The 21,867-nt window shown below is 45.9% G+C and overlaps 1 protein-coding gene across 1 annotated transcript; it reads left to right on the top strand.

Annotated features, from left to right (window-relative positions):
- The first annotated feature begins 3,917 nt into the window (after positions 1-3,917).
- INSIG1 (insulin induced gene 1) lies at positions 3,918-14,001 on the top strand. Its single transcript, XM_087730157.1, has 6 exons — positions 3,918-4,121; positions 4,493-4,884; positions 6,878-7,002; positions 7,684-7,850; positions 8,318-8,417; positions 11,684-14,001. Exons 2-6 carry the CDS (start codon positions 4,509-4,511, stop codon positions 11,711-11,713), a joined length of 798 nt encoding a protein of 265 aa, XP_087586283.1. The 5' UTR covers positions 3,918-4,121; positions 4,493-4,508; the 3' UTR covers positions 11,714-14,001.
- Positions 14,002-21,867: the final 7,866 nt, after the last annotated feature.

The following is a 21,867-nucleotide window of genomic DNA, read 5'->3' as shown; positions in this document are numbered from 1 at the left end:
ACATTCTGTTTTACCCCTTTGTTTTACACGCCTGAAGTGTTCCAGCTAGGGTTTGTCTTGTTCAGAGTCTGTACATTTTGCGTACTGCTTATTGTACCATGTAATCACTCCCCGTCCTTCTCCTTTTAGCTTTTAATGAGATCCTGCACTGGGACTCGGGCAATTTCACAACACTACGCTACAGAACTCAGCATACTCCATTTATTACCGAGGTACGCTGACCTCCGAGAAGGCACCACGCGATCTGCGGGCTTCGCTGCAGATTCCTGAGAATTCACACAACTACACTGGAGACCGCTGATAAAGGAAAGAACTCAGTCTGATAAACTGCTGCTGATGTCAAAAGATTATTTGAACTCTTGTACACAAGGTCGGCATCAGGAATCAAACAACGCATGTCACTAAATCCTTTTGCAGAGACACAGGAGATTAAGGCTTAGCTTATGACTGGGGAGGTTTCTATTCTCTGTATCAACAGGAGAAACTCTTGAAGGTGAATAAATTCCAAAAAGTCTCCAGTAAAGCAGAAGGAGAGCAACTTTAGGCATAATACAGGTCTTGCTCTGTGATCCCTTACCACTGCCTTCTGAGACTGTACCGGCAGCCAGCTCATTTTTTTGATCTAGTTTAAGTAGGGAGAAAAATAAAATGTCCAAGTATCCTCAGTTTCCTGCCCAAGAGGCCCATGAAACAGCCTTTGTGAGACAAGCACGTTGTCAGATTCCAGAACGTCACAGAGTTTAATACAGAAAGCATGAAAGAACAGGTGAAATTATTTATTTATGTAATGAGTAGTGATGCTGTGAGTGCTTTCAGATTCTGCTCCTTGCTAAGGTATGAGATAAAAATAACGATGTCATTAATCTTACAAAGACACATGAGCACTTCTTTCCAGAAATAACTGTTAAGCACAAAATTTCAGGCATTAATCAAAGCACGCAGAGGCCTAACCCTTTTTAGGATTCTAAAAGGAAACGTAAAGCGATATGACTGTAAAGCGACACGAACATAAAGGGGCGTCTAGCCTTTATTCTAAGCAGGTAACTTCAAGAGAAACAAGCTTAGGGCCAATTTCTCAACTAGTGCACGGTCATATTGCTTCCACTGGTTTTAGCAAAGCTGCAGCAAGTTTTACCATCTCAGAAGTTGGTCTTTGCTGTCTGAAAGAAGCCTGGAAGAAAGTAGGGCATCACCACATGATATTATGAATATGAAAAAAAAAAAAGTAATAAAAAGATGCTGCAGGACGTAGCAAAGGAGACATACCCATGAGGAAAGGAAAAACACGGGATAAAAAAAATGCTTAAGAGGTTCTTTCAGGAAAGAAAACAAGCAGACATAGCACAAGGGAATGTGAACTCTGCCCAGACACTGAGAATATGGGTAAGACTCAGAGAAAAAATTTTAATACAGAAAGATATCTTTTCAAATAAAGCAGTGATGTAGCACAAGCAAGGATGAATTATATTTGTTTCCCACAGGTCAATTCCAGAAAGAGATTTCTTACAAAGATGGGTCATTTTATCTCAGATCCGCAGTCCTGTTGATAAATCTCAAAGTGATTCAACAAGAAAGAAAATTTCCCAGGGAATGAGTTCTAGCCCGTATTTAGAGCTGCCGAAGGTATTGCTTAGCGGTCCAGGGATACAGACAAATTGCCTGTGTCAATTCAAAACTCGTACACCGTTGCCATGAAGGGAAGTGTTATGTCTGCATGTGATTTCCTGGAACAAATCAAATGTTTCTGCAGAGGAACCCATAAAATGCTGACAATATATTAGGATTGTTTTCTCTGAAACTCAAAACTTATAGTGCAGGTCCGCTGGGTCAGGAAAAAAAATGAAGAAAGGGAAATAAATCATGTCTTAAAAAATCTGACAGAAGAATCCAAACCATTTTAGCACGTGAGACTAAAACCAAAAGCTGTTTCAGAACACGACTGAGACAAAACAGCAATGGAAACTGAATATGTACAATTCTGCGTACCGAGGACACGTATATGGTGGTCAAGCAGTGAAGCCTGCGAGGCAGGACTGGGCTGATCCCAAGCCAGTCAGTATTAAGAGAAAAATATTGGGCTCTTCTGTCACTTCCAACAGTGTCACTAACAATGTGGCCATCACCAAGACAGTCGAGTACCTTGTCCAAAGGCACATTGCTCAGCAGGCTCAGCTATCCAAACTCCTTGCATCCCAGCTAGAACTGAGCAAAGATCAGAAGGGAAAACCACATCCCAGATGAATTTTACCCATGTACAGAGGACCTGCCTCTTTCCATATCTTTAATTGATTCCATATTTTTTATTTGTTACACTTAACACACCGATGAAAGACAACTGGAACCGTCACTGAACCATCACTGAACTTTGATGGTCCAAAAACTTGGACCATCATTCTGCCCGTCAGGCATGGCTAGCAACTATTCTTAAACCCTCAGCGCTTGGGAAGCCACTGGGTCCTATATTCTTTCCAACTGTAAAGAGGGCATACCTCGTGAAAAAGAAGATCTGCTGGCTCCAGCGAGGCCAGCTAAATAAACAAGAAATCCAGTTATTCCTACTATCAACACACTAGTGTCCAGTGTGTCCTGAAGAACCGGCATCTTAAAAAAGAAGCCTAGCAGGTGAGTCGTCCTCTGTAGACAGCTGTTGGTGCTAAACTCTGACCTGATGTACAGGACACACAGTTAACCATCTCTGCTAGGCCAATTTCCACACCCTTGCAGAACCCAGAGGGTGAACTTGCATTTAACTGTATTTTTATGACGCTAGACGAGGCTGGGCGCATCGAGAGCCAGGCTTTGGGGGTGCTGGCAGAGTAGCTGCTCAGGTGGTCAGCACCGCGGGTAACAGGCAGGAGCCTGGGGCCTGCCGGGCACCCCGCGGCTGGCTGCTGACGCAGTGCCTGGGTTCGGCACCGCCTCCTTACGCAGCCCTGTGTCTGCAGGATCTCCTTACACCATCATTCTAGAACTACAGCAGCGGGCATCACTGATCCCGTCATCTTCAGGAGATGCCACCGCAGAGGCCTTCAACCTTCCCTGTGACGAACTGCCACCTCCTAAGGGGACAAAATGGGCCACAGAAATGATCAGAGGGACGGAACACCTCTGCTATGAGGAAAGGCTGAGAGAGCTGGGGTTGTTCAGCCTGGAGAAGACAAGACCTTACTGTGGCCTTTCAATGCTTAAAGGGGGCTGATAAGATGGGGACAGACTTTTTAGCAGGGTCTGATGCGACAGGACAAGGGGTAATGGTTTTAAACTAAAAGAGGGTAGATTCAGGCTAGATATAAGGAAGAAATTTTTTACAATGAGGGTGATGAAACACTGGAATGGGTTGCCCAGAGAGGTGGTAGATGCCCCATCCCTGGAAACATTCAAGGCCAGGCTGGATGGGGCTCTGAGCACCCTGATCTGGTTGTGGATGTCCCTGCCCACTGCAGGGGGGATGGACTGGATGGCCTGTAAAGGTCCCTTCTACAACTCTGTGACAACCCACCCATGGCGGGCCGGGCGAGCAGGCGAGGGCTGGACTGGGGAAGTCACCACCACCGTTGCTGTCACCACCACCACCAATATCATCTCCACCACCGCCACCGCCCCGGGGAGGGCGGGCGGCCGCGGCCGGCCCCCGGGTTCTCCTCAGGGCGGCCCGCCCCGCCCCGCCCCGGCCCCAGCCGTTGGCCGCGGAGCGCCGAGGCCGCCTCGCCTGACCCCCCCTCACCCCGCCCCGAGGCGGCGCGCGCCCTCCGCGCGCTCCCGCCCCGCCCGCCTTTGGCCGGCGGCGCCGCGGGAAGGCGGGTGGTGTGTCCTGCACGTCATATCAGCCGCCCGGCCCGGATTGGCTGCGCCGCCTCACCCGACTGGACGCCGGCTCCCGCGCTCGGCGCTCGCGCCCGGCCCCGCCCCGCCCGGCGCGGCCCGTCCCGTCCCGAGGGGAGGGGTGGCGGAGCGGAGCGGCGGGGCCCTCGCTGCCTCCGGCCGCCGGTAGGTCGGCGGCGGGTAACGTGACACCCGCGGCCGGGGGCTTATAAACCTTACGCGGGGCGGCGGCGGCCGTTCGCCCTCCCTCCCTCCCTCCCGGGCCGAGGCGGCGGGAGCAGCGGGCGCAGCCCCCTGAGGTGAGAGGGCGGGGGGTGGTGGTGGAGGGCGGCGGCGGTTTGGCGAGAAGCGAGCGCCGTCCCTGAGGGAGAGCGGGCAGCGCGGGTCCCTGCCCGCGTCCTCCCCCGGGGCTGAGCCGCTCGGGTCGCTGGGGCCGGGGGCCCGGCCGCCGGCGGGGTGAGGCAGCACAGCCCCCCGGCCCTGCGGCTGCTCGGGCGGGTCCGGTCACCCCGCTCCTGCAGGGCTCCCGCCTGCCCCCCAGCCCCTTCCGAGCCCTTCGGGAGCGCGGCTGGTGCTGGAGGCGGCGGCGGTGGGCGTCCGTGGCGCGTACGGGGGCGACCTGAGCCGGTGGCGGGGGCTGTAACGGGCCGTGCCTCTGCCCGCCTTTCAGGACTCGGCCGAAGCCAATGCCCAGGTTGGAGAACTGCGCCTGGAGCCGTTCCTGCGCTGCCAGGGGAAGGCACAAAACGCAGCTGGGGGACACGGCCGCGGGGCTGGCCGCCAAGGTGGGCGAGATGCTGAGCTCCTCCGTCTCCAGCCCCTCGCTGCCGCTGGTGGGCCACGGAGCGCGCAGCCCCGGCGCCGCCGGCACCGCCGGCACCTTGAACTTGAGCCAGCACCTGGTGCAGCGTAGCCTGGTCCTCTTCGTGGTCGGGGCGTTCATGGCCCTGGTGCTGAACTTGCTGCAGATCCAGAGAAACGTCACGCTCTTCCCTGACGAAGTCATTTCCACGCTCTTCTCCTCCGCCTGGTGGGTGCCGCCGTGCTGCGGGACAGCGGCAGGTGAGTTCCTGACATCCACGAGTGGGCTGGGTTTATTTTTGCCCCGTGGGGAGGAAAGGTGGCGGTGGGGCCGCATTCTGACCCGCACGCGTGGGAGCTCAGCGCTTCCATCACCCGGCGTAACTGACGTGAACTCTGGCTTTCGGAAGGATGCGTGCCCACTCCGGCTTTAGCCCCACGCCAGAGCCACCCACGCACTTCCCGCGTGTCGGAAGCCTTTTCTTTTTGAGCCGGTGCACTCTCCGTGCGGGCAAAGCGCATTTTTCCCGCGGCGGTGGGCGTGGGAACACCCGCGATTCCCCAGCGAGGGGCGAGCTCGGTGCGGGATTTCCCGCTCCCCGCTGCCCCACGGCGGGGCACGAGTGGGCGCGGCGGGGCGTTGCCGCCCCGCGTCACCGCCCCTCGGCGCCCATTGGCTGCCGGCGAACTGGTGAGTGGCGGGCGGCGCTCGCCATTGGCTGCCGGCGCGAACTGGCCGTGGGCTGGGCTGAAAAACAAGGAAGTCACGTGCGGGGGCGCGCGCTGCCCCTGCCCCTGCCCGCCCCTGCCCCTGCCCGCCCCTGCCCACCCCTGCCCCTGCCCGCCCTCAGCTCTGCAGCGCAAAATACCGCAAAAAAACCGCGAGCCGCGGCGCGGTTGACGTCGCAGCCGGCGCTTACCCGGTGCTCTGGCGTTAACAACGCCCTCCTGTCCTTGTCAAAACAAAACGAAGGGTTTGGGGGTTAAAAAGGCGTTACATCTTAGGAAATAAACCCACTGTAATCTCTTTTTAATTTGCATTGAAAATACTCCAAACAGCTGTTCCGTGCTTTTTTTTAACACAGTGCTATTGTCATGTGCTATTTGTACCTCATAGTAACGGAGTATGAATGATAAGCCATAAACTTGAATGAATGATAAACTGCATAGTAAAAAGACTGCCCCGAGGTATGCTCCGATGAGAGTTCTTATAGTCCTGTCATGGTTGGATTAAGCGTTGGCATTTAGCTCTTATCATAAGGTAAAAGTCCAGGTAACTGGCATCAGAATAATGAAACTGCTTCGGCATCAGATCACGTGTTTTTCTTAGAATGGTATGTCTTGTAGCCTTCTTAAGGTAGAAGTTATTCCTCTTAGGAGTTTAAGGAGGAGAAAAAAAAGGGGTAGGAAAGGCAACAAACATACATGTTACATACAGTTAAAGCAGCACGTCTGAGCCTGGAGTTGGTGGCAACACATGGAATTGCAAGGCTTAGAAGAATGAAACTCATCTAGTGTTTGTGCTAGCAACTGAGCTAACACTAGCCTATGTTTTTCTTCTGCAACCAATTTGCAGGCTGATAAGGCTGAGAAAATGCTATATGAGGATAAAACCTTTGTCTGGTTAATAGTATGAGTAGTTATTTTGCCCTGACATAAATATGACTGATGGCAGGACCTTCTTTAAGTTCAGCTCTGCTTCTATTTGGTATCGAAATTCATCTGATTTGGATGGCGGCATAGGCTGACGTACGGCCCAGGAGGAGAGAAAGCAGCTCTGCCAAGAAACTTTTGAGTCGAGGTGAATATTTAATTCAGGGCCTGATGCACAGCTAATGAGTCAGGTTCATAAAACTGTCCGCCCTGCACGTGAGCAATAAATGCATATTCCATTCCTCAGTGTAATTAAGCTTTTTGTTATGCTTTGTTGTTTGTTGGTGCAAAACAAGCATCTGTTCAGGATGTCAAATGAGAGATGCTCATGGGAGAAAAGGAGCTTGAAGTCAGATACCTTAACGTAGCAATATATATCTCTGCTTTAAAGGTTCCAACAGAATATTGCTTGTCAGAGTGGGGTTTTTTCTTTTCTAAAGAGGGAAGGGGGATAATAATTGTCTTTTCTTCATCAGGCGTGCAGTATTGTGATAAGCACTTCACTACTTTTGTCAAGCAATTATTTGCCAAACAAATATTTAGTAATATTGAAGTAATTGTTGTGTATCGGTTAGTACAAATAGTGTTACTTCTCTTGCAGCTGTCGTTGGCCTGCTGTATCCCTGCATTGACAGCCACCTTGGGGAACCACACAAATTCAAGAGAGAGTGGGCCAGTGTAATGCGATGTATAGCTGTTTTCGTTGGCATTAATCATGCAAGTGCTGTATCCTTGAACTAGTTTACATTGTTGCTCGATGTGCTTAGTCTGTTGTCATGAAACAGTCTCGCCTGTTCACATCTGGGAGAATTACAAAGGTAAGGGTGGTGCTGCTGGCAGAGACAAACTTCTGTGAGACCTGCAGTACACTGCAGTAGTTACTTTAAGATAGATAACACAGTTCACTTAAAAGTAGCTGGGGGGGGGAGGGATAGGCATCATAGTATGTCTGGTTTAACTGCAAGTATAACAGTATAAGTCGTGTTATTTTAATCTGTAAGTTGTCTACATCTAATATTTAACACAATGAACTATCAAGGTACACTGAACTCTTCAGTAAGAGTGTTCTTTGTGTTGAATAATGATGTTTTGAGCAGAAAACCTAAATCAGCGGGGATAACTGGGTTACTTGAGACAAAAATCCACAAAAGATAAATATATTACGATACAGCATATTCTTTAGATGCTCAGTGGGACAAAAAATGATGGTGCCTTTGCACTCACACTGCTGTCAAAGTCTGCAAGAGCTATGATTGCTCGGCAGGTCTGAAAACCAGATCCTTAATATGTTGTATTTAGAGATACGGAATCATGCTCGCTCGCTTTCAATTTGAGTTCTCCCTTGTTCAGTTTCAGCAGCAGGATGTCTGCAGACTTAAAAGGATTGTCCTTAACATCTTTTTCCAGAAACTAGATTTTGCAAACAACGTCCAGCTGTCCCTGACTCTAGCAGCTTTATCACTGGGTCTTTGGTGGACATTTGACCGTTCAAGAAGTGGTCTTGGACTTGGAATTACAATAGCCTTTGTAGCAACTCTGATAACCCAGTTTCTTGTATATAATGGTGTTTATCAGTAAGTTGTGCTTTTAAAATACTATTTCAACTCTTGTCTTAACTAAAATCAGGGAAGTTAGTTATTAACATATTGAGCATGTTCTTATAATAAGACATTTTGTCTGTCTAAGGCACCTAATTGTCCATTTGTTCCAAGTGATGAAATTGAGAACTGAGGGTGGAGGGTGGGGAGCAGACAAATTGGGATGTATGTGGAAAAGGTAACAGCTCAGCAAACTGAACTTCTCCTGGCTTGGTATATCATTAACTGGCTCTTAGGAGAGAGAATTTCTAAACTTTGCTGGCTCGGACATCGGGTTTTAGAAGCTTATTAAGTTAACAGACTTAATTTGGTCTCCCTATTTCTTCTCCTATGTTACTGGTTTTTTTGTTTGGGCCCAGGAAGCGAATTCTATAGCATCTTGTTAACAGTATGTAAGGTGGTGGTAATAACCTGTCTCTAACTTATTTCCTTTTGTTTACTAGGTATACATCCCCAGATTTCCTTTACATCCGTTCTTGGCTTCCATGTATATTTTTCTCAGGAGGTGTGACTGTAGGAAACATAGGACGCCAACTGGCTATGGTAATTACCATATAATTAGCGTTTCCTTTAACAATCCAAATACCTTCCATTGTTGTTAGTCCAAGAACAAAGTATGCCTTTAAGGGTATGACTCACAAATTGACAGAGATAAACAGATATCTTCCCAAGAGTTGAAACGTAAGTGTACAACCTGTGTTGCCAGTAGAGTGGGAATTGTCTTAGTCAGTGTTTGAGTATCTTCTGTATATAACTTTTCCCAGGAACAGCCTAAATAAGACTGGAATCAGTATGCCATTTCTGGTGAAAATCTTAATCACTCCTGCTCTGTCAGTACTTTGAATTAGCATCTAGGGTAGCTAGAAAACTGAGACACAGATGGGCCTTCTCTAATTATTTATCCAGTAAAACCTGTTTGTTATGTGATGAAAGGAAATGTCGCTATATAGCATTAAATTCCACCACTCTAGAATCAAATATCTTCTTTCTGGTCACTTAAGATGTAGTTCAAGTATCACTCCATGTTTGGGATAATGTAGTAAAAATTACTCTCTCATTTGCTAGGTTCTTAAGTAATTATTTCCTTTTAGTGTACTTACGAGTAAACCTGGCTGGATGCTTGCATGTCAGCCTAAGGCTTGGTTGTGAGAAGTGTTCTGACGCTGATGAATAGTAATAATTAATACTGTATTGATTTAACTTCTGTCGTCTTTGCTACAGAAGTCCTTTATCTTGGAAAACATCTTTCAAGTATTCAACTTCTCTAAGGCTGCTGTGGTTTAGGGGCCTTTAATTTTTACTGAAGGAAAGGCATTTGTAGACTTGGGAGTTCCTGAAATATTAGTCTTCGAACTGTTTAGCAAGGGGGAGAGCTGCTTTTTGGGACTGAACCATGAACGAGTAAAAAGACGAGTGTAAAGCTAGCTGTCTTTCCTGGAACAGGCTCTGTCTCTTCTGCCTAGCCTTGCTAACCCAGTGGGTGGATGCTAATGTTCTTCTAATGTGGATAGTCTGAACTTGATGCTGCAGATGGGTAGACTTGGAGACAAGCTGGGGAAGAGAGCCATGTTGCTTGACCACTACTGGCTAACATTAAAGATCAATTTCTTTAGTATTGATTCTCAGTTACAGTAAATTAACAGAAACGTCTTGTAGAAACAGCTGTTAAAAAAATGAAAAGCATGGGGCAGATCTACTCCTGTTCTTGAGGTTTTTCTTTCATGCTGACTTCATACCAACTTACAGATCTCCCGGGACCATGGTCACAATCTTACCTTTACAGCCAATCCTGGTTTGCTCTCAGGTCCTTTAAAATACAAGCTCACTCCTCCGCCTTCAAATCCCAGTGGTGCATACTATCTGCGTGTGTTTTTTCTTAGGACTACCTGTGGGGGGGAAGAGAGAGTATAATTTCTCTTTTTAAATTTGCCATTCACATCAAGTGAAAAAGATGTATTAATATAGTTTTACTGAAGCTTTGCTATTGCAAGCAGAGTCTCGGAATAAAATTATAGTCAGTTATTTACTAAAGTTCTATATTTCACATTGACATATGCAGTACTTCCAGTTGCTATGCTGCTTACGTGAGAAAGCAAAGGAAGGGAGCATTAAAGAAGAAAGAGCTAAAATAAATGTAGGCACATAGGACTTTTTCTTTTTCCCTTTGACTCCTTTTCCCCTGGCATATCACCTGAATGTAGTTAAGATCAGAATGGCTCCTGCCTGCAACTTTCCTGTCAGTCTTGTCATCTTCCTTACAAAGAAAGAGGGAAGTTGGCAAGGCAAAGCATTCTATGCTGGTTATCTAGAAGTATCTTCTCATGTGTTTTACATTACCATTACTTAGTCTGGAAAAACTTGGAGAAGCCCAATGTTTTCATAGGAACACTTCCATAAGTCACTGAAGCATTCAGTGCTGGAAATGCAAATAATTCCACTTCTAAAACAGAATGGTAGCATTCAGCCTACTAGGTCTTTCTTCTATAGAGATGACCCAAAAGCATCCGTCTGTTTTGTCAGCCATTGCGAATGTGGCAAGAAGATGGAATGCTGCATTTTTTTAAACTTAACCTGAATAAAACAGTTATTTTTGTAGCTATATTCTCCTGTAGTCCCTGAGCTGTTTGGCTGCATGTGACAGCTGCAGATCAAACAGTAGATATTTTCTGGGCGTGTCTAGAGGAGAAGGCAGCACCTGTGGGAAATACTTTAGTGGAGTAAAGTTGCCTTGCTTCTTCCTCAGCCCCTGCCTAGCTTTTTCAGTTAGAAAAGAAATTTGAAGAAGTAGAATGAGAAGCGTCCCTGAGACATCCCCTCCCATCCTGAGAAATGTTAGCTGGGAGGTGCTTGCTGCTTTTCAGTCCTTGGATTTCAAGTGAGCTTACATGCAGTAACCAAGTACAGTGTTACCTTGAAGCAAACCTGCTGTTAGCAGAGGGGTTTGGGTTTTGTTTGTTTGTTGGGTTGTTTTGGGGTTTTTTTGCTATCAGCTTGAGGATAAAATCCAACATTTTCTTTAATAGCTTGATTTCAAGAGAAAAGGTGAAGGTGCTGCTGCTGCCATCAGCCCTCGCTGCTCATTGTGACACCTAAAGTTACTCAGTCAGTTGCTCATCATCTGGGTTAAATGGATGGCAACACTCCTGAGTTGTAACCATCATTCTCAACATCTGGCAAACTAGGGTGGTATTCAGAACTTGGACCTCACAAATATCTATTGTTTGCTACAGGCTGCAGAACTGTGAACGCATTCATTACTTGCAAATACGTTGGCATTTTGGCTCTAGACTGAGAAGAACATGTTACAAGCTTTCTTTTAAAGAAAAGTTGGTTACATTTCTTACACTGACATACTATAGGGTTTCATACTAGAAAAGGGCCTTAGGAGGAAATGAGTAAGTCTATGTGATACCAGGCTTTGTTTGGAAAATAAAGTAACTTATGCTTGAAGACAGTTTGAAAGAGGGCTGTGAGAAACCTGAATTAATGCCCGTTAAGTGAAGCACTGCGTTCCTTCTGCTAAGAAATAAACTGAGATAGGGAGGAAAGCTAACAAAGTCTTATAAATCCATCTACCAATCACGCTGCTTTTTATCAGATGCGCTAACTGAGGCAGCACAGACCCATAGTGACTTTTTTGTCTGCAGTTAAGGAGCATGTCCCTGTTGAGATTTTATAAGAAGCCATGACTGCTAGGTCATTGTCAGTCTAACTGAAGCTAGTTGACTATTTAATCATTGAAAATACTGCATAATGTAGTCACTGATCAGATGGTATTAAAATATAACGTGTTTGTTTTTTATCCATAGGGTATTCCAGAGAAACCACACAATGACTAAACCTTTGAAGAAGAGAGCACAGTGCCAGTGTGAAAGCAACATTACGAAGATGTGTTCCTGTTTTAAATTGAAGATTATTTAGAAAAAATAATCTCTTTATGGGCTCACTGCACAAATGACTTGTGGAAAAAAATATTAATCCACTCTTAGAATAGCCAAGTGAAATTAACTGCTTATCTTGAAATCTTACCCTGATTTACCGCATAAGCATTTGCGTATGGCTGTTCTCTGGAAGAGTTTAACACCAAGTTGCATACAACTGTTCAGGCTAAGTGGCAGTTTTCCAAGTATTAGATTCCAAAGTAAGTTATTGAAGCAGCTGCCGTATTTTAAAGCCTTGAAACTGAAATTTAATTACAAGCTCTTGTATCAGTGCCCAAAGGAAGTAGATCGATGGTGCTTAACAATGATGAAGTATGGTTTAATAGGAATAGTATTTATCCAAATCTTTAAAAAATAGGGTTATTTAAAAATAAGAGTGATCGAAACAGATTAAAGGCATTGCACTAATGCTTTTAGGAGTCTTATGAAGGAGTTATGCCCTTACTTGTAATGCTGCATTAAGTTTCTGTCTTTGACAGTAGAGAGGGTTGGAGGGATGAAAGGTTGGAAGTCACTTAGTTTGGAATTTCTAAATTACTTCAGTACAATAGGTGAACACTGGAGACAATCTTGTTCTAACGTGAACTTTATCAGGAAATTCTGACTGGAAATTTCATTACTTCTGAAGCTTGCAGTCAGATTTGCAAGAATCAAATTCTGGCCCCAATTCAGTAAGAAATTTAAGCGTATGTGAGTACTCCTGCTTAATATTAGATGTATGCTTCAGTGTCTTGCTGAAGAAGGTCTTGGATATCTTGAATGTCTGGTGTCACTGAAAGAACATGCATTGCAGGCCATTGCTTGGCCATTGAGTATGTGCCCCCAACTCCTTAGATCTGCAGTTTCCTCCTAGAGGTGTCCTTGATCTTGCTTCTGTTTGAGCCAGGGTTTTGATTGAAATGATTGAAAACAGAAGCGAGCCAAAAATGTGATTTAAACTGTATGTGAAGAACAGCGAACAGCTTGTTTTCTCAGTTCAGTTTCTGAAGGAGATCACTACTTGTTTTTTCACGACCCTATAGAACTTGCAATCTGTGATTGCCTTCTTAAAAAAGAAAAAAAGTGCTTATGTCACTACATTAAACATTTGGTGTTTCTTAATACTTAGTTCTGGTGAGCACAACGTATTCATTGGATAGCTTAGACCACAGGAGACCTAAATAGCAAGTATTAGGTCTTAAAGTTGAAGTGCAATGTACAGTAAATCTGAGCCTCGCGTTCTCTTCAATATCGATCATTTCTTATGAGAGATTAAAGAGAAAAGGGTTCTGAGTTCATTTCAATGCTGCATGGAGTCAAATGGAGCAATAATTTATTTAACTAGTAAAGCTAGTTTTGTTGTATCTTTCATTGAACCCAAATTTTTAGAAATACTCCAATTTTGTGGTTATGGTGTACTTGTAAACTTTTATGAATTTGCCTTTTTGTATTATGCAGGGTTTTTTTGTGTTCATTTCCAATTTTACATGGCTTCAGATATAGTTAGAGGCATCGGTTAAAGACTGACCCGTCAAAAAAGATGCTGAGGCAAGGTAGCAGTGTTCTGGCTGTTTTCACTCTTCTAAGGGAATGCTATAACTGCTGCTTGTGCTTTTTTGTAGCAGGAAAAGTTTAGCACAAAGTCTGTATTACAGAGCGGACCCCAATTCTAATCTTGCTTTGGTGTAAATCAAGAGTAATTTCATTGGTATAAGATCCTTCCTCAAATGTTTAAAATCTAAATAATCACATTTTATAGGACTGCTTGAAGAAATTATGTCCTCAGATGAGGACTGGATCGGCTCAGCTGTTTCAAGAAGTATGCTACCTGCTGGGGAGACAGTTTTGTAATCATCTTGAAACTAATTTCAAAACGTTATAAAACCAGATGTAAGTAAAGGTGACCGTGATCTCTACAGCTGTATGATTGATAGAGACGTATTTAAGATTTATTTGTAAAGACTGAAACTAAATTTGTATGTGTTAGAAATAATGCAGCCAAAAATGTACGTCAAAAGTTCATTTTTTGCCAATACTTCTGAGTATCTTAACCAAAGTGATTTAAGTTTGGAAGAAGCTGGAGGGGAGTGAAGAAAATTTGCACTATTCTGAATTTGAACACTTAAATTCTCATTCTTACTGATAAGTTTTCAGCAGTGTGTTTGGTTTTACACTTTTTTTACTATTAAAGTTTTAAGATCAAGTCATGTTTGCCTTGGATTCTCTGTATTCGCATTATGCAGGAATCTTTCTTGAAAAGGACAGTTGTTATGGTTGCATAACAAATATTCAGTCATGCATACTCCGTGGTTTAAAAGAAAATCCTAAACTGAATTTATAGATCAGCTTTTAGAGGCATTTCCAGCTTGGGTTATACAATTGAGGAGAAAGTCTTGCTACTGCACCAAGAAAGCGGCATAAATGTATGTTATGGTTACGTGATTTAAGGTACAGAATCTTATTACCATTGTCTTCCAAGGTGCTGAAATTCATCCTTTAAAAGAAAATACGGAGTGGGCAGGGTAAACATGCACATTCCTGTTGAGGCTTGGTTATCTGCAGTAATGACTACTGAACTCTGAAGCATCATAAAGAGTGCAAACAGCAAGAATGAGTAAGCACAGCTGATAAGGCTAAGCCATTCTAAAACTTGCATCATCTGATTTAGGGAAGATAGCATCTTGCAAATTTAGACCAAAAGTCTTGGATTTTACTGCACTTTGTTTATTTCAGACTTCGAGAAGCTGCTGTGTTTGTGGTGGAAACAGCAGAATGGCTTTTTGATCAGTCTTCATCCATATCAGTGCAGAGTCTGTTGGTGTAGGTGAAGAAGGCTTCTTTAGGAACTTCTTAACTATTTTAGCTTAAATAGCGTGTTCTTGCTTAACTTCAGTGGGTCCTCCATGGCAGCTGAGGAGGTAACTGCTAACAGCTCCAATCTGAGGGTGGCCCAGATCCTCCAGGTACATTGCTTTCCCTCAAACTGTTCAGATTTTGTCAAAAGGAATTAAAAATATATATATTATAATATAAAAAAAAAAGTGGGATACAGCCAGGTCTTGGGGAGCTAGGACATGATGGTCTCCTTTTGAGACAGGAAAGTGTGCACAAAGTTTCTAAAGGGAAAAAGAAAAAGTCTTCCCAGCCAGAATGATGATTTGACCTGTGCGTAGTTCCTGCAAATTCATTCAGTAGGTTATTCAGCCGTTGGCTTTAAGCATAGGGATTTGCAGGTGCTAAATTAGCCACAGGAGGGCCCAGAGTCTGTTCTCTGAATACAACAGGAACATATTGAGATGAATAATGAAATTAAGTCTCAATTGCCTTACTGCACATCAGAGTAGCTCCAAAATTCATGAGAACAAAGCATTACGTGCTGGACTAATTGAACAAAGCATGCTTTATATAAGAGATCGAGGGCCCTGTCTTGGAAACCTGCGAGAGGTATGAGTGATCACAGGTTCTTGAGCCAAAGGGTCAAGAAAGGTACCTATAGGTGATGGTGATTTCTCTGGGCAATGAAACACCACACGAGTTGCCCCATACCTGGTTTGGAGTCCTTCCCCCGCATTGAAAGTCCTCCTGTTGTGCAGTGATGAGGTTCTGTCTGTGGGCTACAGCTGGGGACAGGTGAATTATATATGCCATAAACCCACAGTCCTCGTGCCTATCTGTGTGATAAGAAGGTTTGTAGGTTGGGATAGTGCTACTGGCCTGATCTGGTTAATTTGCAAAGACAGAACGCAAAGTACATATGATAATTTCTATAAATAATGCATTACTGCCCAAAAAGTCCTAAAGGGTCAGAGCTCACGTGAGTTTTACTCAGTAAAGTTTTTCCCCAGCTGAAAATCATGTTTTCTCTATTACAGTAAGTCACGCCTATGTATTAAGTACTTTGAGTGCCTTTATATTGTTATATTAAATATCAGACAAGGGCTACAGAGATTACACCCACTCACTATGTTTCCTAGGGATTAAAATACCAGTTACAAATCAGCGTTTTTACACAGAAATCAAACGCGGCCACATCATTTTCTGCCGGGTCAGTAGCTGCTCAGTGGCTCCAGCACTGCCCTGCGGTGGCCAGGTGAGGATTTCTCGGGCCAGTCTGGTGTGGCTTGGAGCTGGGAAGGGGCGGCCAGCTCCTGTAACTGCTCCAGGGATCCTCCAAGCTTCCTCTTCCCAAAAACAATACATGTTCAGTATTGTTTGTGCTGATGTTTATTATTTGTTTTCTAACTGGTCAAACTGTATGAGATTCAACAAGGCTCAGGGCCGGGTCCTGCACTTGGGTCACAACAACCCCATGCAACGCTACAGGCTGGGGGAGGAGTGGCTGGAGAGCTGCCTGGCTGAAAGGGCCTGGTGGTGTTGGTTGACAGCTGCCTGAACATGAGCCAGCAGTGTGCTCAGGTGGCCAAGAAGGCCAATGGCATCCTGGCTTGTATCAGGAATAGTGTGGCCAGCAGGACCAGGGCAGGGATCGTCCCCCTGTACTCGGCACTGGTGAGGCCGCACCTCGAATACTGTGTTCAGTGTTGGGCCCCTCACTACAAGAAGGACATCGAGGTGCTGGAGCGTGTCCAAAGAAGGGCAATGAAGCTGGTGAAGGGTCTGGAGCACAAGTCTTATGAGGAGCGGCTGAGGGAGCTGGGGTTGTTCAGTCTGGAGAAGAGGAGGCTGAGGGGAGACCTTATCGCTCTCTACAACTACCTGAAAGGAGGCTGTAGCGAGGTGGGGGTCGGTCTCTTCTCCCTAATAACAAGCAATAGGATGAGTGGAAGTTTAGGTTGGATATTAGAAAAAACTTCTTCACCGAAAGGGCAGTCAGGCACTGGAAGAGGCTGCCCAGGGAAGTGGTTGAGTCCCCATCCCTGGAGGTATTTAAAAGACGGGTAGATGTGGTGCTTGAGGACATGGTTTAGTGGTGGACTTGGCAGTGCTGGGTTAACGGTTGGACTCAATGATCTTAAGGGTCTTTTCCAACCTTAACGATTCTATGATTCTATGAAAAGCAGCTGAGTAGCTCAAAGAGCAAGAACTGTAATAGTCACAGAACAAATTCCAGCTGGCCTGCATTTTGCTGGGGAGGACGGAAGAGAGGAAAGTTTTTTCCACCCTCTCTCCAGTTTACCACCAGACAGAAAATCACATGCTCCTGCATTGCTGAATCTGACTTGGGACAACCACAGCTTGGAGGGGACTTTATCCTGCAGTGCAGAAAGGCCCACAGCCAACTGGGAACATGCCCAGCAGGACCTACAGCCTTCCCTACCCATCACCAAAGAAGTGCTGTGACATACAGGATTGAACAAGGGGGTCGTGATCCCTTTTCAGGGGTGGGGAGGCTCCTAAACCTTGGACTTGGACACAAAGGAGATGTTATGTTACAAACTGAGGTCATTTAGGAGCAGGAGATGGTGAGATCACTGAGAGAGGTCACTGAGGTTCGGGTTTTCCGGGACACGTTAGGGTGTTCCTCAGCTCATCGCTTGAAATCCATTGATCTGGCCCGTGGTGTGGGGTTTTGTGCGGTCGCGTTGCTTCTTGTTGCTACAGGCTGGCATGTATGTGAGGGCAACTGCCCAAACATGGCACTATCTCTTCACGTCTTCCAATGACGACAAAAGTCTTCCATCAGAGGTGGCTGTGGGCAATCTGCTACCGACAGCAGTAAAAACAAGACCAGACCCTTATTTTTCTTTGCACGAAGACAAGACCTCCAAGCACAAAGTTTGGGTCAATTGAAACGCTTGTTACCATCTTGAAATGCGTTGCTTTGATTCTGACCTTTGAAAAGTGGTCCAGGTTGTTTAACAGTACAATGTTTTACCAATTCAAAAATCTAAACCACGCTTTTTTATAAAAATGGGATAAGCAGTTTCAATTTCCAAACTTTTTCCCCAGTTATTTTTCATGTTACAGAAATTCATAAGAATGCGTTGGTTTAGGAATTATCTTTTGTTTTGATAAATCAGCATTTCTGAGGAAAAAAAAAAAAAGGTTTTTCAAAGAATTCCTGATCACTACTAAGTACCTCTTTGCTCACTTGGCACCCTCATCAATCTTTTCTTTCCTACCCCAGCATTAACCACTTTCTTCTTCCTTCACACCCCTTCTCGGTTAAACAGCCTCCTCCAGCCTCAACACTGGCTCCATCACCTTTTGGACTTCATCCTTCTCCGTGCCACCCCAATGCTGGCTTGAAAGGCGGCAGAGACCTGTGCTGGATCTGCAGTCTGCACGCTGCGCTGCCTGGACCTTTTCATTCTCAGACTTTACTCTCAGCTTGTTCAAGGCTTTTTTTTTCTCCTCTTTTCCTGCCTGTCTCTGAACCTCTTTGCACAATAAAAAAGTCAGCTTGCTGGAAGGACCCGCATCGCCCACCTCGGGGCCTGGGGGAGCAAGCAGGGAGCCGGGTTGTTCTGCACCATCTCTGCCTTGTTCTGACAATTGCATTTCAGAAGATGAACTGAAGGGTTTTTTTAAAAACAAAACAAAACAAAAAAACAGAAAAAATCCCCAAACTTTTCTCACCTGTTCTGCCCTGGCTCAGAAGAGCAGCTTTGCAGTGCCAGCTACGTAGCTGTCGTGTTGTACTGGAGACTGCCGTGATTTCAAACAGCAGCTCTTGGAGATGGGACACCTCAGGCTGTGTGTTAACTCTGAAACCTACAAGCCACCATTCGGTTTTTAATACCAGTACCTATTGCACTGTTGCTGCTTTATAAAAAACAAGCTACTGTTGAATTTAATGCTAGGTATAATTTGAAACTGATGTCATCCAAAAGCAAGAAAACTTGTCTGTGATCCCTGATCACTCCTGGTGTGCAGCTCGCAAAGGGTCCTTCTGGTGGGGCTCTGTGTTGCTGAGCTCTTGCACCAGGACCCCGCAGCGTAGGAGCCTGGGCACTGCATGGAGCCGTGCTGGTACGCTGAGCAACGGGCTCTGATTTCTTCAGGAGATTTGCTGCTGCTGGGATGGTGGCAGAGGTGAAGCAAACCAGTGTAGGGAGGAGGTGCAACACATCCCAGCCAGCATCGCGCAAGCCCACTCCAAATTTTGCCCTGCGAGGATCAGACAGTGTAGCCCAGAAATCTCTGTGAAGCTAAGAGAGATGCAGAGCTTGAGCTAAGGAAGGCTCGCCAGGAATACACACCCTGCTGACTTACCCAGCATTGGCAAAGCAAACAGGGCAGAAATCAAAACTTGAAGGGTTCTCTCGTGCAACACGGATCTTGTCCAGACCAGCTGAGCTCATTCATTTCCATGCAGGGCTCTGCAGCAATGAACGTCTTTGCAAGCTCTGGTTGTAAACATTTTTCCTTGCTTTACTGAAGCACCCAGACAGCACAGTCAGTGAAGTCCTGATCCCAGAAAGGATTCAAACCCAGGGGATGTGAGGTGTATCGTAGGTGAAGTCAGTGGAACTGGAGATGCACTGAGCATCGCACATGGCTTCAGGTCTGGAGTTCTGCTCGCAGAAGGGAGCAACAGCCATAGCAGAGCAGCAGTGACCATCATGGCTCAGGGCTGGAGGCCAGCCGTTGAGTAATCCTCCGACCAAACCTCCCATAGGTCACCTCCCAAGCACCCCACCTAAGGCTGTCTTGGAACAAGTTGAGTAAAAGTGAATAAAAACATCAGGAAAAGAGCCACACAGAAGTAAGAGTTAAGAGTGGTGAAACACTGGGACCGGTTCCCCAGAGAGGTGGTAGATGCCCCATCCTTGGAAACATTCAAGGCCAGGCTGGATGAGGCTCTGAGCAACCTGATCTAGTTGAAGATGTCCCTGCCAATTGCAGGGAGGATGGACTAGAAGGCCTTTAAAGGTCTCTTCCATCCCAAAGCCTTCTATGTTTCTATGATCCTATGATTCTATGATTCTATAGTAATAGTATCTAACAGGATAATCAGTCCTGATGATTTTACTTAGGTTTTTACCAGATGTTTTCTTTTCATGCAAAGAAAGCACTTGGTATCACCAGGGCAGATCCTGACATCATTGCTTAGTTTCCATTTCATCTTTACTCAAACAGCTTGCAGTGCTGCTGGGATGAGAGTCCTACCATGGTACAAATGAGTCCTTACTGAATACAGACTTGAATATATGACCTGGGAACCAGTGATTCTCTCCATGGGACCCATTTGCAAAACATAAACATCTACCGTAGTTTTAGACACCCCAGGGTATTCAAGGCATCCCTATGGGGCTGACAGATTGGGCACAGGAGACCCATAGCCAAGAGCAGCAGCTGAAGGCCACACAGACGATGTGGCACATCTCAGATGGCACTAGGCTCACATTTTGAACCCCACTCTCAATGTCCACTAATATGTGAACCAAAGATGTCAATCAGTGTTTAAGCTGAGAAATATCAGGGGGTTGGGGATTTTGCCCAACAATTAAACATTGGAAGTAGACCCTGAAGCCAACAATGCACAGATACTTCAGTGTCATCACACCCACAGCTCGTGGTCATGAGGAGGAGCAGTCTCCTGGAAGGTGCAGCCGGGTGACGGAAGTTTGAACGCAAAGTTACGAGGTTGATAGAACAAGTAGCCTCACACATCAGATCTGCAGTGGGACTTGGGGAAAGAACAGCTGCATTTGCCTGCCTGCTCCTTGGGCGTGTTCCACCTGCTTAATTGAAGGCAGGTCCAAATGAGCCATCTGTTGACCTGGTTGAGGAATCAGAGCTTCCCATTAATTTAAAGATATTTTTACACATTATTAAAGGCCTAGAAGGAAAGGAGAGATGGATAAAAAACAACGGTAAGAAGCTTTGCCTTAGAGGCACAGGTAATATCTGTAACAGCTGCTACACCCTATGCCTAAGCTAATTGTTAAATGAGTCACCCTGGCAAAAGAAGCATTAATAAAGGGAAGCGAAGACTGAACATCTGGAAAATAATATGAAAGGGAAGAATTTTCATATTTTGGAACTCCTTGCTGGGTGGGAACTGCTTGGGGAGACGGCTCTAATTGCTTGTCTGAGAGAATGAAAAGTGAATCTATTCCCAGTCTGAAATCAGCACAGTCATTGCGTATTCCTCTCTGCTCTCCCATCCCAGTGCCACAACTCTTATGTGGGGCCCTGACCTGCAAAGACCCAGACACGCTCTTCATCTTCTGCACCTTGGTCGGACAGCGATGCGGGTCCATAAAGCCAACGGTGTGCACCAGCCTCCTCAGGACCTGGCTACGAGCTCAGGAGAAGTCAGTTTGAGAAGCTGGGTGCAAGATGCGCTGTCAAAACAAGATTATTCTGGTGGCACCTGTGTCTTGGTGCTGATGAGTGTTTACCAGGATTCATTTCAATATATCTCTCTCTGCCTGGGGCTGTCTGACCTCCTTGGCAATGGCCATGGGGTAGGAGAGGAGAACATCAGGCCTGCCTGTTCCTGCTGTGCATGGCCCTGTGCATTGTGGCTCTTTGCTGGGTATGGGGAGCTCAAGACATGGTCAAGTTTCTCCCCCTACAGAAAAATGGCACAGCCAACGTACAGAAAACTCCTCCATGCACATCTCTGGGGAGACCTGGGCCACCTTGGCAAGGAGCTCTGCTGAAAGTGTCTGCATCTCAGTCTGAGCTAGACTCTCTCCCCACTTTGACACTTGAAACTGGGCTGGATGAAACTCAGGAACGTTCTTGGGTCTCGTTCAGCTTCGTCAAGAAGAGCCAAACCGGGATGCGATGGATCCCTCTGATGGTGGGATGCTGAGATTTTAGCACATACCTGGAAAAAGGGTCATGCTGCAATGCCTGTGCTCTATGTCTGACTGAGGTTAGCTTTTCTGCTCACCATTTCTTTGGAGAAGCAGCTAATGATTCTTCCACCTTCCCTCCATTTCGTCTTCTCGGTCTTCTGTCATTTTGCACTTTCCCTCAGACTCCTCTTTCCTATCTTGCAGAAAAAGCTCCTTCACTAAATGCCTTCAAACAGCACTGTACAGCCGGGAGATCTCCATCCAGTCCTGGTACCTACCAGCCTGGGGTTGGTCTCTGCATAGATGAGTACCCGACCAGGCGGTTCCTGGGCAGGGGCTTCCCAGGACATGTCCAGG

This window comes from Nipponia nippon, unplaced genomic scaffold (assembly GCF_047370975.1).
Source record: "Nipponia nippon isolate SJK-2023a ecotype South Korea unplaced genomic scaffold, ASM4737097v1 scaffold_1, whole genome shotgun sequence".
NCBI lineage: Eukaryota > Metazoa > Chordata > Aves > Pelecaniformes > Threskiornithidae > Nipponia > Nipponia nippon.
Note: the sequence above shows the minus strand (reverse complement) of the source record. Positions and strands in the feature narration are given on the sequence as shown.